At 35.9% G+C, this 16,834-nt stretch overlaps 1 protein-coding gene across 1 annotated transcript in view; it reads left to right on the forward strand.

Annotated features, from left to right (window-relative positions):
• Positions 1-15,550, forward strand: part of Galnt13 (polypeptide N-acetylgalactosaminyltransferase 13) — a 516,359-nt gene extending 500,809 nt beyond the window's left edge. The window contains exons 10-11 of the mRNA XM_059258836.1: positions 1,392-1,526; positions 15,410-15,550. Of these exons, the coding sequence (XP_059114819.1) occupies positions 1,392-1,526; positions 15,410-15,550 (276 nt within the window). The remainder of the gene's footprint in view (positions 1-1,391; positions 1,527-15,409) is intronic.
• The last annotated feature ends 1,284 nt before the right edge of the window (positions 15,551-16,834 follow it).

Here is a 16,834-nt window from a genome sequence, read left to right on the forward strand (position 1 = left end):
TGTCTAGCCTCTAATAGCTTCTAATCACCCTTTGATCTCCAGGCAAGCTTTATTTGTCAAAACACAAAATATCACACATCAATCCTCAGTTTTAGTTAAGCCTTCCCAAACCTCTCATCTCCCCGTATAAAATATTAACAATGTCATCTCACCTTAATTATTGTCAATATTTTTGTAGGTACTAGGGGTTGAGCTTAAGCCTCACATGTTAGTCAAGAGCTCAACCACTGAGCTACACCCACCAGCTATGCAGTCTTACTAAGACTGTAGTGCAGCCTGTAGTTTGTAAGACTGTAGTTCAGCCTGTAGTTTCTAAGATTTTAGTTCAGCCTGTAGTTTCTAAGACTGTAGTTCAACCTGTAGTTTGTAAGACTGTAGTTGAGCCTGTAGTTTCTAAGACTGTAGTTGAGCCTGTAGTTTCTAAGACTGTAGTTGAGCCTGTAGTTTCTAAGACTGTAGTTCAGCCTGTAGTTTGTAAGACTGTAGTTCAGCCTGTAGTTTGTAAGACTGTAGTTCAGCCTGTAGTTTAGGGCTCCAGCTTATTTCAGTTCTTACAGAGCTGATTTTCTCAGAATTCTTGCGAAAACCCAAACCTTAGAGATGATCTTTTTAATTGTACTCCCTCTAATATTCAGATTAAAAAGAAGAACCCATAGAATACTAAACTTTGCTGGTCACAGCCAAAAGAAGAAAGCTAATTTTACAATTATGCTTATAATACCCCTCATGAAACCTTAATAGTTAATGTTATAAATAAGTTATTAACACTAATACAAAAATCATAAAATTTATAGTTTCAATTTGAATTCCCAGTGAGTCAATGATCTGCCTTGGCATTTCCTGGGTATTTTGAAAAAAATTAGTGTTGTCAAGATTAGCCAAAATCATAGAATGAGAACTATAGTAGAATGTAAGGCTATGGTTGTTGAGGCTTTGAAAAGATAATCATCCTATACTTATAAACCTTCTGACAACATTAATAAAATTTATAAAAGGTACTTAAACGTCTAACAAAATGACTGTCTAGATTTAGAGAATTGTTGTGAAAGGAAGGAGGACAGTCCTCTGTGGAGCTCTTCTGTCTGCAAACCAGTATTGACATGTGTGTGCTCTGTTGAGCATGTACCACATAGGAAATACAAGGCCAGCTCATAAGCATTTACTGATGTCATATGTTAAAACAAAGCTTCACTGCAGTCTTCTATTGGAGATGGCATTCTCATATTTTGCTGTCGGACAAAGTAACAGCAAGATGATGCAGCTTTCCCAAAATCAACAGAGAGGATTTTGAACCATGTGGATAGGATATGAAAATGTCCACAGACAGCTTTGCTAAACAGTGTGTTTTATAAACCTGATATTATTTTATTAGCTAAATTGTCTATTTTCAGGTGTTTTCTTATACTGCTGACAAAGAAATAAGAACTGATGACTTGTGCCTGGATGTTTCAAGACTCAATGGACCTGTAATCATGTTAAAATGCCACCATATGAGAGGAAATCAGCTGTGGGAATATGATGCTGAGGTATGATGTTTTCTATGACTTACTTATCACTAAATACTTAAGTTCGGTTATTTTCTCCCAAAACAAAGCCAAAGTAGAAATGTATTTTTAGCATGCTTAATCATATTTAGATAACATTAGGGTGACATCATATAAACTGGATTTTGTCAAACTAGTCCATTGCTGTAAAATCATATTATGTGGTAAATTTTTTTTTATCTTCCTATATATTTCCAATGTAAATCCAGGAAGACGTGCTTCCATGAGATGTATGTGTAAATACAGGAAAATACTGAAATATGTTTGTATTTTTAAAATCTGTTCCATTATAATATTTGATGTTTATAATTCTCAGTCTAACATTTTAAAGATCTGATGAGAGTACCAAGATGTATTTTTTTCTTGAAAAGAATATTACAAGGAATCTATTTCTGTTTTCTGTAGTGGATTTCTGGTAGAATCGAATGTACTAGTCAGGAATAGAGTTAGCCGAGTAGTCCCTTCACAGCGTGTCATACCCTTATGTCGGAGAGCAGGGTAATGAAAACAAATAAAACATACTGAGGATTTATTTAGGCCAGGTGCAAAAATTAGTTCAGCCATCAGATGGAGCTAATAAAAAAGAAATACATTCTCTTCCGAAGACTGAGTCTCGAAAAGACTTTTCTTTCTGTCAAATCTCTTTTCTTAGGAGGATGAATTGGTCATTGGGTTACATGTTAGACAACAGTAAATAGCAATGGATACATTCACCAGAAAAACTCAACTTTATTCTTAGGAGATAAAAACATACTAGAGGTAAACACATTCTATAGGTGCAGCATTTCACGAAAGCCTAATATTTTTCAGCATCTCTGGTACCGTAACTGTAACAAGATCTTATTTTAAAACATATTTTAAGTACCATTTTAAACTCCACTGCTCTGTGGAGTGATATGAAAATAGAAAAAAAAAAAAAAACATCAGTTCTTGCAAGATTAGAAATGTGTGTGCAAGGATAATTTGAGGCCTACATTTTGCGTATTGCCAGGCTCTGAGGACACCAAATATTTTCTGTGAAATAAAGACAAACACCTTGACTCCTCCTACATTGCATTATTGTGCTCTCTGCTGACATCTTTCCTTCTTTATTTGGCCACCATTTTGTTTTCCTGAACTTGAACTATTAGAATAGTAATAACTGTCTGTTATCACCACGCTTTATTTTAAGTTCCCTGACAACCATCTCTCTACTAAATACAAATATGAAATCTGGATCTTTTTCCTCTTCTTCCTTTTTTTTTTTTTTTTTTTTTTTTTTTTTTTTTTTTTTTTTTGGTTTTTCGAGACAGGGTTTCTCTGTGTAAGCTTTGCACCTTACCTGGATCTTGCTCTGTAGACCAGGCTGGCCTCGAACTCACAGAGATCTGCCTGCCTCTGCCTCCCGAGTGCTGGGATTTTATTTTACTAAGAGATTTTCTATTCATTTTACATACCAACCACAAATTCCCCTGTCCTCCCACCCACCAACCTTTCCCTCCAAACCACTCCCCATTCCCACCTCCTCCAAGGCAAGGTCTCCCATAGGGAGTCAGCAGAGCCTGGTATATTCAGTTGAGGCAGGTCCAGGCCCCTCCTCTGTGCACCAAGGCTGCACAAAGTGTCTCACCATAGGCACTAGGCTCTAAAACGCTGGCTCATGCACTTGGGAATTCTCAACAGAAGAATCTCAAATGGCTGAAAGACATTAAAGGAATTGCTCAACATTCTTAGTCATCAGGGCAATGCAAATCAAAACGACTCTGAGATACCATCTTATACCTGTCAGAATGGCTAAGGTCAAAAAACACTGAAGACAGCTTATGTTGGAGAAGATGTGGAGCAAGGGGAACACTCCTCCACTGTTGGTGGGAATACAAACTGGTACAGCCACTTTAGAAATCAGTATGGCGGTTTCTCAGAAAATTGGGAATCAATCTTCCTCAAGACCCAGCTATACCACTCTTGGGCATATACCCAAGGAATGCTCAATCATACCACAAGGACAATTGCTCAACTTTGTTCATAGCAGCACTATTTGTAATAGCAAGATTCAGAAGGACAAACATGGTATGTACTCACTCATAAGTGGATAATAAATATAAAGCAAAGGATAACCAGACTGCAAACCACAGCTCCAGGGAGGCTAGCTAGTAAGGAGGACCCTAGGAAGGACACATGGATCACCCAGTGATGGAGAAATGGATGAGAGCTACATGAGCAAACTGAGGGTGACGGGGTTAATGGAGGTCAAGGGATGGGGAATGAGAGCTTAGGGGAGTGGGAGATCCCAGCTGGAATGGGAACAGAGTGGGAGAGCAAGGAAAGAGACACCATGATAAATGAAGACACCATGGGAATAGGAAGAAGCAGAGTGCTAGGGAGATTTCCAGGAATCCACAAAGATGTCTCCACCATAGACTACTGGCAATAGTCGAGAGTGCCTGGCAATAGTCGACAGGGTGCCTGAGCTGGCCTACTCTGGTGATCAGTTGGCTGAATACACTGTCATCATAGAACCCTCATCCAGTGACTGATATATGCAGATGCAGAGATCCACAGCCGGGTCCCAGGCAGAGCTCCAGACGTCCAATCTGTGAGAGGAGGGATTCTATGAGCAAGGGACATCAAGATGATGATTGGAAAATGTACAGAGACAATAACCAAACTAGTGGGAACACATGAACTGTGGACCAATACCCCATGGTACTGGACTAGGTCTTCTGGATAATCGAGATAGATGTTTAGCTTGAAATGTTTAGGGGGCCCCCAGGCAGTGGAATCAGGACCTGTCCTTAGTGCAATTTTATCTCTTCTATGAGGAAAAAAAAACCAGATAAAATAGAGTTCTGTGAATAATATTTATTTTTAAATAAAACATTATGTTGTTGATACTTAATTCTTCCCAAATCATACAAATTTATTAGGTTTTTGTTAAAAGCTGTAAAATACAGTACATGCATATTAAGAATGAAGAATTATATATTTTATAATATAAAGCTGTGTTGTCCAGTATAACACTCCAATCTTTAAAGTTTTCTGAAGCCCTTGGCTAAACAATACCTTCCATAGTCACAAGTAAAATTCCTCCACTGTGATAATATTGTCAATAATTACATTTATAGCTTGTTTTTTTACTATCAGTAATATTTATATTGAATACTAAGTAATATTTAAAGGAAAATGAAAAACCATAGCTTTACAGCTAGTCAAATTTTTTGCATATTTCCTCTCATAATTTTTTTCTTCTGTAATATTTCATAAAACTATAAATTTTGAGACATATTAGGTTTTTGGGGTAGTCCTAAAGTACTTATAATCTGCCATCCATTTTAGGAATTTTTATTGAAAACAAATAATCTCATATCAAAAACGTGTCATCATTTCATTTACTCCTATGTTTATGCGTTAGAAGCTAAATTTGAAGTTCCACTTGCATAATAACCCTTCTGTGTAGCTAGAGTTTTCCTGCCTGGCCCACAGTCAGGACAAATCTCTCTCACCTGCCAGTCCCACAGCCGCTCAGACTTGACCAAGTAAACACAGAGACTTATACTGGTTACAAACTGTATGGCCGTGGCAGGCTTCTTGCTAACTGTTCTTATAGCTTAAATTAATCCATTTCTATAAATCTATATCTTGCCACGTGGCTCGTGGCTTACCAGCATCTTCACATGCTGTTTGTCATCGTGGCGGCTGGCAGTGTCTCTGACTCAGCCTTCCACTTCCCAGCTTTATTCTTCTCCTTGCCCTGCCTATATTTCCTGCCTAGCCACTGGCCAATCAGTATTTTATTTATTGACCAATCAGAGCAACACATTTGCCATACAGAACATCCCACAGCACTTCTTCTCAATTAGAGATGGTTCAACAGGTAAAGATGGTTAATGCACAGGCCTGGGGACTGTAGTTTAAATGTTGGAACTGACAGGAAGTTGAACCGAGAAGGTCCATTCTGACCCCGTAAGGTTGTCCTGAGACCTCTACACATGTGTCATGGAACACATGACTCACATACATTTCATGGGCACTTAGATGTGTGTGTGAGTACTCTCTCTCTCTCTCTCTCTCTCTCTCTCTCTCTGTCTCTCTCTCTCTGACTTTCACTCTCTCACATCTCTCTCTCATGTGGTGATATTGTGTCCCCCAATATGTTGTACACCCTGATAAACTTATCTGGGGTCAGAGAACAGAACAGCTGCTAGACAGATATGGAGGCCAGAAAATGATGGCACACATGCCTTTAATCCTAGCATTCCTGAGGCAAAGATCCATCTGGATCTCTGTGAGTTCAAAGCCACACTGGAAACAGCTAGGCATGGTGACACACACCTTTAATCCCAGGAAGTGATGGCAGGAAGCAGAAATGTATATAAGGCATGAGGACCTGAAACTAGAGGCTTTTTAGAGACTTGTTAAGCTTTTAGGCTTCTATCAGCAGTTCAGCTGAGACCCATTCAGATGAGGACACAGAGGCTTTCAGTCTGAGGAAACAAGATCAGCTGAGGAATTGGTGAGGTGAGGTTGGCTTTGACTCGTTCTGTTTCTCTAACCTTTCAGCATTTACCCCAATACCTGGCTCAGGGTTTGTTTTTGTTAATAAGATCTTTTAAGATTCATGTTACCCTTTCATACACACAATAGTGAATAATAATTAAAAGTAAGTATGTATGTGGATGCAGAAAAACCCTATGAGAAGGAAAGAATAGCATATTACCATGTTCGGCCCTTTTAAAATTACTTTTGAATTTTGATTATGTTTTTTTTTTTTTTTTTTTTTTTTTTTTTTTTTAATTTTTATTTTGCAATACAATTCAGTTCTACATATCAGCCACAGATTCCCTTGTTCTCCCCCCTCCCGCCCCCCTCACCTTCCCCCCAGCCCGCCCCCCATTCCAATCTCCTCCAGGGCAAAGCCTTCCCCACAGACTGAGATCAACCTGGTGGACTCAGTCCAGGTAGGTCCAGTCCCCTCCTCCCATGCTGAGCCAAGGGACCCTGCATAGGCCCCAGGTTTCAAACAGCCAACTCATGCAATGAGCACAGGACCCGGTCCCACTGCCTGGATGCCTCCCAAACAGATCAGGCCAATCAACTGTCTCACCCACTCATAGGGCCTGATCCAGTTGGTGACCCCTCAGCCATTGGTTCATATTTCATGTGTTTCCGTTTGTTTGGCTATTTGTCTCTGTGCTTTATCTGACCTTGGTCTCAACAATTCTCTCTCATATAAACCCTCCTCATTCTCGCTAATTGGACTCCCAGAGATCCACCTGGGGCCTAGTCATGGATCTCTGCCTCCAGATTATGTTTTGTAGTAACTAAAAAGGGTATAAAGTGTTTATGAACTTGAAATACTTTTGATGACTTCCTTTACCTCTAAGTGTTACATTTAAGGACCTTTCTTCCCACAACATATTCTGATAGCTGCTATAAGCAGTGAATCTTGAGCTTGCAATTCTCCTGGGACTTGAAATCTTGAATCTGAGACATGATGCTTTAACACATGAAATCCAAGTTTCTGTTTTGTTTTGTTTATTTATTCCCAGGTCTTTGATATGCACATTACAGTTTGATCTAGTCTCTAGACAGTGATAAATAGCTTCTTTATTTTTGGGAGGATTACTTATTTTGATTTTATGTGTATGAATGTTTACCTGAATGCAGTCTGTGTATGCAGTGCATATGGAGGCCAGAAGAGAGTCACAGATCTCCTGGGACTGGAGTTACAAACAGTTGTGAGCTGCTATATGGGTGCTGGGAATTGAATATGGTCCCCCTGCAAGAGCCGCCAATCCTCTTAACTGCTGAGCCATCTCTCGAGCCTTCTTTTATAGATTGCTGCAAACCAATGCAAACTTAGGAGAGGACAGAAAAGTACTTTGGAAAATGCAAGGCCTTCAGGGGACCCAAGGGAAGGGGAGAGAAAAAAGGATGAGAGATGCCGAGGTGTGAAGAAGTCCTTGTTCAGTGGCTCTGTTCTCAGGTTCCAATAGTGGAAGGTAGAAAGTGCTGCTTGCTACCTCTATAATTCAGTTCTTTGTCATTTGCTAGCAAGGGTAAAATTTTTCTTCTTTGAGAAACCTCTGAGGTGGTGCAGTTTTGAGTCAGAATAAAAACTGGAGGAGTTCACAAAATTACAGAGCTGAAACGAACCTTAAACTCCTCTCCTTTGAGCTTTGTCAGGACAAACCTGAAGCACAAAGATTACCGTGCCAGGAGCAGAGCTAGGATTCAGGTCCTAATAAAGTTTTCAAAGAAAGCTAGTTACCAGTCCAATTGTGAATCTCACAGTGTGAAGTGTTGAAATATTCCATCGCCTTCTCGGCCACGCTCCTTTCAGTCTGAGAAAAGAAAGAGTCATCAATAGGAACGAACATGTAGAACATTCAGAACACCGCGCTCCTCAAAGCATGGAGTCTCCCTCGCTGGTTTGGTTTGTTATCTGCTTAGGAGAACAAAAGAAAAGAAGGAAAGAAAGTTAATGGAAGGCTGTGATTTCCCTGTTTGCTTAGACCATTCTTGCCACAACTTTATAAAACTGTTATTGTTATAGTCTCTATGTTTGAAATAAAGCCGAGTCAGTGTGTATCAAGGTGTCTGGCATTAAAAGCCGGCAGTTTCTCCGATACTAATTTGCCTCCTGAGGTAACTGAAATACTACAAATAATTAGATGCTCTCAGTGATGATGATCTGATAAGCTGGGCAAACAGTGGGACCCTGTTACATACAAGCAAATGCTAAGTCACATGCAGTATCAGATTGTATTCACATATGAATGTCTCCTTTCCTTAATGATAAGAAAGCCCATCTGCAATAAATATGATCTGTTTAAAAAGGCAAATGGCCACGCAATTACTCTATCACCATAATGGCTTAGAAACCTTAGTTAAATGTCTTCATAATGTAATTAATATATAATTTCTCTTCTAATTGAATAAAGCTAAATATGCATTGATGAAAAGTGCCTCTCTGGCTAAAAGATTTGCAGTACTTTCTGACTCTCCTAAGTTGGTTTGTAAAATATATTTAATTAAAATATGGTTACTTCACTCTTCCCTTCCCTTTCTTTCCTCCAACCACTTCTGTTTCCTTCCTCCAAATTCCAACACCTTCACTCCCTTTCAAATAGATAATTGATTGTTACTTTTACATATGGAGAGATACAGATGCACAGACATATAAATACAAACTTCTGAATATGCATAAGTCAATGTTTCTTAAACAACACAACATGAATATTATTGGCACTCTTTTATGGCTGGCATCACTGGTTTGATTTGGTGAGAATATGACTGTTTTTTATCAGCACCACAGGATACAGTCTATACAGATTACCAATAAAATTAGCCATGGAATATCTGTTTCCAGCAAGTTCAAACAAAGAGAAAATGCTAAATTTCACATCACTAGATAGTTTAGTATTTTTTTATGAAAGTGCATATTTCATCCATTTTATTTTATTTGGATTTGTTTTTATACTGTTTCAACATCACAAGTGTGCTCCAATCTATTCCAAATTTACATTTTCCTGCAGTATGTGTACTTAATCATATTTTTTTTTGCACATCCAGGAAGCTACATACAGTGATACAATCTAATTTTAGATCAAAGCACTTCTGCTTAACAAACACTATTCCACAAAGAAAAAAAGGAGGGGGAGCAAAATATGATGCTAAAAATAAGTGTTGCTTTTCACATGACTGAGCAAGTTGGCTGAGGAAACACTTGTTATACATTCTGTCCATAGGAAATGATTGCAGTAGGTAAACACATTGCTTGAACTTACTGAAAACACAGAAGCTTATATTAAATCATTCTTAACCAACCTCTTTTATTTGCCCTTATCAGAAAGCAGGTAAATGGGAATATAATTCCAAGGTAAGTGGCCTAAGATTACAACCCTCCCACATTCCTGTGTAGAATTTCTAACAAACGACAGCTCAATTTACCTTTTGAAGGTGGTACCCACTAGACTAGCATTACCTTTCTATGTTCCCAGTGACCCATAGCTTTGATTTCTTGCTAGAATCAGCTAATAGAAATTTCAATAGATTAGTGTTGTACTTATATCTCTTCTCGATTGTTCACATTTGATTTTTAGAACTCTTGTAGTCTTTTGGATGTGCAGTTTGCATTCCTAAGACACCACACTAGATGTTTTCAATAGAAACATTTTGAGATTAAGTTTCAGAAAACTGTTATTTAGTGTTTGGTCATGAGGTTTTGAAGTCTATGACTTCTTAATAAGTTAAAGTAGTACAACAGTCTAAGGTCAGTCTTATTTATCTTTCTATGTAAGAATGTGAATTTATTGTTCTTATTTTAAACTTTTAGTATGCCAACTGAGATATCTATAGTCATTTTTGAAATCAGCTATGCAGCCAGCCTTATATGTTCATCAAAATATCAGGTTTTTTAATAGTATTTTTAATACAAGTGTTATGCTTTTATTTCATCACCAAATTTTGTTTTCCTAGCCTGATTTCAGTTGGATGTAAGTAGAAACTGTGCAGTTTGGAGAGTAGATTTTTAAGTACTTCATGACATATCAGATACAAATAGGTCATTAGAGAAATCACAAACTTGTCTTATATATCTTTAGCTATTGTGATTTGAATTCTGTACATAGCAGTGAATCATAATGCCCTACATTTTAGAACAGAATGATTAAGTGATGCTGTATGATACACAATAGGTAATATTAGCTTTAGACTCACATAACTCTGCTTAGCTGTCAACATTTTAAATTATCCCATTGAAGAAGATATCTGTCAGTAAGCTTCATGGGAGCCTGCAGGTCTTGCTCCAAAAAGCAATTTGCAGTGACAGCCTAATAATGAAGTGTTCATTGCAAATTTGACAAAAGACATATGTGAAATGCTCAGAGAATTAATGAAAATATTTACAAAGGATTCCCACAATATAAATGAAAGGAGGATATTTAATTCGATGACTTCAATCTCACAGACAGACATGTGACAGAATTAATAATCATTGTCTCTTGTGGACAGAAGATTTGAAAAAATAAATATATCTTCCTTTGCTTTTAAATAAAGAAAACTAAATAACGTGGTTTGTAAAGTAAAAGAATATGAACATGGGCTTGAGAGTTTAAATTTTCTCTTGATTTATAGCTTTGTAAAAAATATGTCCTAATTTATTTTGTTCCTTGTAATGATGCATGAAATTTATCATTCCTAACAAGAGAGCTTTGTGTATTAATATGACATTTTCTAAGCAAAGTTCAGAGCAATAAGAAAAATCAATTAGCAGTAGATGATGTTGCCTAATTTAAGCAGTGTAGATAGTAAATACAGCTATATTTAGTCAAGAAAGCTAGTCAAATTGTGTCACTGAAAGCATCATTTTATAGGTAAGATATGATGCTTTATGCTACCCTTTCTGACTGTGAAAATCATTACATACCATTTCTCTGTATGTAGTGATAAACCTTGAAAGGTAAACCTTGAAAAGGTAAATCCAGTGATTGCATCCATTATGTTGTCCACAAATTGGAGTTTATTTCAATAGAATTTATTTTTTGGCATTGGCTTTATAGAATATTTTGATCAACAACATTATTTAGTATTTCTCTGGGCTGGCCCTGGAGTGGATGATTTATATTCTATATTACTACCTTTCTTAAGCTTATATTTGGAAATAAGATACAGTCAGATGAAATTATTACTTTCACAGGGGATTTGATCTTTTCCTGCTCTTTCTCTTCATGTTCTCTGCCATGCTAACTAATGAGTATGTCATTGCATGTGTGGATTCCTTCAAAAGTCTGGCTTAGGCCCATGAAAACATAAAACAAAATAACCTCAAAGAGTCTTCCTTGGTATCCTCTCAGGCTGGAAGCAAACATATGAGGACACTAATATAAGAGTAAACTCTGTGTGTTGATCAATTATTTTGAATAACCTCTCTTAAAACAACTCTGTTGGCACTAAAATGTGAGAACTATGAGAACAAAATTCTATCAAAAATAACTTTTGCCTGAAATGGTTCATCATCTGATGTCAAATCCCTCCTTAATAATCTGTCTTTTACTCCATTTTATTTCTACTGAGTAAAGCTGATGTTAAAGCCATCTGAAAGGCTGCCACTCACTGCTTCATGGATGCAATTATTGTGACGTGTGTCTCCTGTCCTTTTCTAGGAGAAATTGTATGTTGTCTGGGATGATTGATTTATTACTACCTTTGTACTTGATTTGTCATTATTCATTATTTTCTTTGTCAAACAGACCCACACTCTTGTTCACATAATCACGCAGTCCTGCCTCTCAATAAGCAAAGTGGCGGATGGCTCCCAACATCCTACCGTGGAGACCTGTAATGATAGCACTTCGCAAAAATGGCTACTAAGAAACTATACAAGAGCAGAAGTTTTTAGACATATTTTTGGAAATCTTACTGATGATTTTTTTCTTTAATGGCTTGTAGAGGTTTGTGATTCAGACTTCTTAAATTTGCTTTAGTAATTTTAGTTATCAAAATCTGAAATTTTAATAAAACATTCTGTGGAGTTATTTTTCTATCTTTTACTTCTTAGCTACTTATTAATTTGGAGTTTGGATATTTTAAGTAATAATTAGTCCATCTTTAACAAAACTGTATTTTCCAGTTTTTATTTCAAATATAGATATTTATATATATATTTACATGTCTGTGAATATAATGGGTTAAATATATTGTGAAATATTTATTTTGTTTTAGCTCAACAATAACCATGTCTATATCAAAATAGATTGTGTGTCAAAGGTGAAAACATGACTAAATATAACATAGGCTAAAAATGACTTATTTTGGAACTTTGAAATTGTTTAAATTTGTTACATTTTATTCAGATGGTTCAACTCTGTGTGTACCACATCTTTACATATTTTATAAATTACCATTGCTTTATTCTGAGATACTAAATAAATCCTTTATTAAAAATTAAGTTATCTTGAACAGCTCATGGAAAAGCCTTATCTACACATGTCTTCTGTGGTTAGATAGGTGATTTAATTATAGGAATCTTTAAAAGCATACATTTTACTTATCACTTTCATAATTTGTGACTATTTTCTCATTAAATAATTAAATGAATTTCTATTTAGTTGAAGTCAATAAGTGGCTGTGGAATATTTTTTGTAAACAGTACAAATAAAAGTATTTTTGAATTCTTGGATTTAAGAGGTTTTTTTAAACCAATAAATAAGTGATTTTGCATTGTTAGCCGCTGGCTGTGGGAACACATGGGAGATTCCAGCTGTTTTCTGGTTCCAGTAAGCCAGGAAAGCTACGGGCACACAATTGAGCTTCACTATTGGTGGCACAGCTAAGAACAGAAGCAAGGGGATAAGAGGGCAGAACAGGTATGGTTTGAATTAGAGTGCATTTGAGTGATGGACAACTCAGAGAAGAGATGGAAATTTGAAGTAGCCAAGATCATTTGCATCAAGAGGAATTGTCACAAGACAATTTATATGTAATATCTGAGTTTGTTTTCTAAGCCTCCAAATGTTCTGTGTGCATGCCCAACAGAATGTTGGGGTGTAAACATTCAACCTTATGAGTCTACCATTGAATGCTAAGGCAGAAGCATTCTCTCAGCAGGAGAGCCTGCTTCAGTTCCCTCATCTCTTCTTGCAGCTTCTGAAAGCTAGCTAGCTTTTCCAAAGGTCACTTTCTGGCATAAGGTTTTGAGATCTCCCTCTGGCAAGTGAGGAAATCACTATGCTGAGTAAACTAATTCTCAAAGTAGATGATAGCTCTGGTAAAAGCTCCATGGAGACAGTGCCCAGGAACCAACTTACAAGTTTCTGTTCTTAGGAAGCCCACAGTATGTTTCCTGTCAGGTATGCGCATGCGCATTTTACAGGTCTCTCTCTCTTTTTTTTTTTTTTTTTAACCGTAAGCCATGTTGCCTCAACACATAGTTAACAGTTTTATTTTCACTTGGTTTCTAAGGATCTACAGTTTATTGACTGTAGTTCAAATGTTTGTGCAGAAGTGGAAGGAGAAGTATGAACATTTGTTAAATGTAACTCAGAATTTTCTGATGAAGGATTAGTCTTCAGAATCATTTTAATGGCTTCCCCCAGTGCAGTTAGCTAATATAAGAAGGAAATGAATTTATACTCAGGAATACTTGAGTTTGAAATGTTTGGCTTTCTAGTGTGCTGCATTAGCAGAGATTTGTTGGTTGCTCATTTTGTTACCTTTGGGGAAGTGGGTTTTAGCTACTAATAAGTTTTTTTAAGGAGAATATTTATATATTGATTAGAAAGAACAATACTAACTAGAAAATTCTGAACTGACATTATTTGTATCATTAAAAAACTTTTTCTATATAATTTTTTAAAACTCTTTATTCCAATATGACAAAAGGTAATTGATCAAATGATTCAACTACTGTGATAAGTGATTACACTACAATAAAGTAACAACAGTATATTGTATAAGTCAATGTGTGGTAACCTATTCAATAAATGCAAAAATTCTATTTTTAAAAAAGGAACTATTAGAAGAATGCAATGGTAGGTGCTTTTTTGAAGGAGAATGTACACATAAGCTCACTCAAATTTGAGAAAGAGATGATTTTCTTTGTTGCTGTTGATCTTACCTACAACTTCTTTTTTAAAGGAAAATATTGTTTCTGTTTAGTTTTGTATCTGATTTTCAAACTGGCTAATTGTTGAATTTCCTGTCATCCTAAGAATAAACCAGCCATCTTCTTGCTATCTTAGGCAATTTCTTTTTTTCTGCATTTTTTTTTTTTACTAAAAATGGCTTGATACTCTGTATTAAAAAATGACAACAAAGGCCTCAATCTTGACATCACCTTCATTTTTAATCGCCTAGCCTTTTAATTTCCTGCTTGTGGTCAGAGCGACATCTTTCCCAGCAGCCTGTCCTCTATTCTATCTTTTCTTACAGCAGTGAAGTACAGGATGAGTTATAGGTGTTTCTCTAGATGTTTACCACACATAGCCCCCAACATAATATCAAGAGTAAGAAAATATAAAAAAGAAGACTTTCCCAACTTTTAATTTTGGCAATTTATAAAAACATGTGTTTAGGATACAATTTTCAAGACTTACTTGCAAATCACCTCACATATGTGAGAGCATTTTAAGTTGGAGATCTTTTCCAGTGTTTCTGGACATGGCCCATGAAATTAACAAAATAATATATAACTAATAGGTTCAAAGCATGTTGCTTTAAAACATACTGGAATATGAAGTCCCAGAAAGTGAATTTCATTGCAAATGGAAAGAAAATCTTTGTGATAACTAAACACCATGCAATAATTATTAGAACTGCGAAGTTAATAAAGTACATCATCATTGCTCGGTTTCAATTTAATATTGATAAATTTGTAGATTCTTAAATATGGTAAGCATCCCATGAAGTAAGATTGATCATCTCTGGCTATTCTAATTGCTGGTCTACAGTTAATGTCAAAGATACTATAGTCTAAGATACTATAGCTTAGTAGTGCTTAACAGGGTCATCTCTAGTCATTTTGTTCATCTGGATAAGAGTTGTGTGGTTGACTTCTGTGTTATTAAATTATTGCTGACTAACACTAATATTTGTCACCATCAACTAATTTCCAAGGTCATAAATAAGCTTTTGACAAAAATTTCTGAATTTTCAGCAACCTGTAATAAATATCAGCCAATTTCTTTAACCACCTTCAAATAGTGGTGTAATGGAAATGACAAAATTTTACATCAAAATTGTATATGTAACTTAGAGACACCTGTGCATAGTTCCTTTTAAAAACATGTTGTGTTACTGTACATTAAAATGATATAGAATATTTTTGAAGAGCAGCTTTAATCTAATGTGCTAGTGTGTTACTGATTGTTGTTTATCTTTTACAGAGACTCACTTTGAGACATGTGAACAGTAACCAATGTCTTGATGAACCTTCTGAAGAAGACAAAATGGTGCCTACCATGCAGGACTGCAGTGGCAGCAGATCTCAACAGTGGCTGCTAAGGAACATGACCTTGGGGGCATGAAGACCGTTTCTCCGAAGACATGAAAGTCTCTACACTTTTGTTTATCCATTGTTTCCATTTGGTGAAAATATTAACTTTGCCGAATCAAAAGTTTTAAAAATACTTTTAGTATTCTAAAACACAGTTGTTTATAATTCATTTTTAGGAATGTTTATTTCCCTACTAAAATTTGTATCTGATTGAAGAAGCACATAAAATATAAGTAATAGGAAACTGTAATTAAAACTTCGAACTGTTTGGAAAAAATACACCTTACATTTGCTTTTAAAATGTCTTCATTACCCTCTTGTCACAGGGTTACTTAGGGTTGGTTTATTTTGTGTTGTAATAATGATGGAAGGAGAGATCATGTAATGCCTTATACTATATATTAATTATGAAATATCATTGCTTTATAAAACATTCTTTTTACAAAAGTTTCATGGAACCATGGTAAATTTCTATGCTAACAATTGGGACAAATACGAAATCATTCATAGGCATTGAATTCATCACACAAAATGTTTAGACCAGGGAAAACATTAAGTTTGCTGCTAAATTTGTAGATTATAAAATCATCATACCAAATAAAATACTTGATTCAATTTAAATAATAAATTTAAGTCAAATGATGAAAAGAGTGAGTCAGACATTAAGGATGACAAGAACAATATAAACTCTAAGAATTGCTGGGAGAAAAATCTTCACTTCCAACTCAACCTGAGGACAGTCTTGCTCTGAGAGGTGGTGTCAGGATCTGAATCCCCAGCTGCCCTCTCTATCTCCATATAAGAAGCTGTACATTTGCCTTTCACTCTAGAACTGTAGGTGAAGGGTGACCTTTTAGATTTCAATTTTAAACAATTATTAATTACTTTTAGTTCAGCCAGTGATGTCATTGGCACTTTGTATTTTATTTTAAAAAAAAGTATGGCACTATCATAATTTATTACTATGCTATAAAATCTAACATTGATCACCAGTAAACAAAATTCATTAAATTGGTATTAATTAAACCACTAGACATGATTTGGCATCAAGTATGGCTCAGTCATAATTAGGACAATTTCATGTGTTATTTCAATGTTAAGACCCCTTGGTTCACAGCGAATGAACCGATGTTAGGAAAAACAAGAAAGAAAACAGAGATGGGATATTAGTAAATTCTTATATTTAATACCATTTTAAGTGGCCATAGAGTTGTTGATCTGTGTGTCTAGCAGCTGGAGAAAAGGTATGGGGAGTAGAAATAGAAGAAGATTCTTCAGAAGCAGAAAACCTGTTCTTTTGACCTTTTATTTTAAA

Source organism: Peromyscus eremicus, chromosome 4, assembly GCF_949786415.1.
Source record: "Peromyscus eremicus chromosome 4, PerEre_H2_v1, whole genome shotgun sequence".
Lineage (NCBI taxonomy): Eukaryota > Metazoa > Chordata > Mammalia > Rodentia > Cricetidae > Peromyscus > Peromyscus eremicus.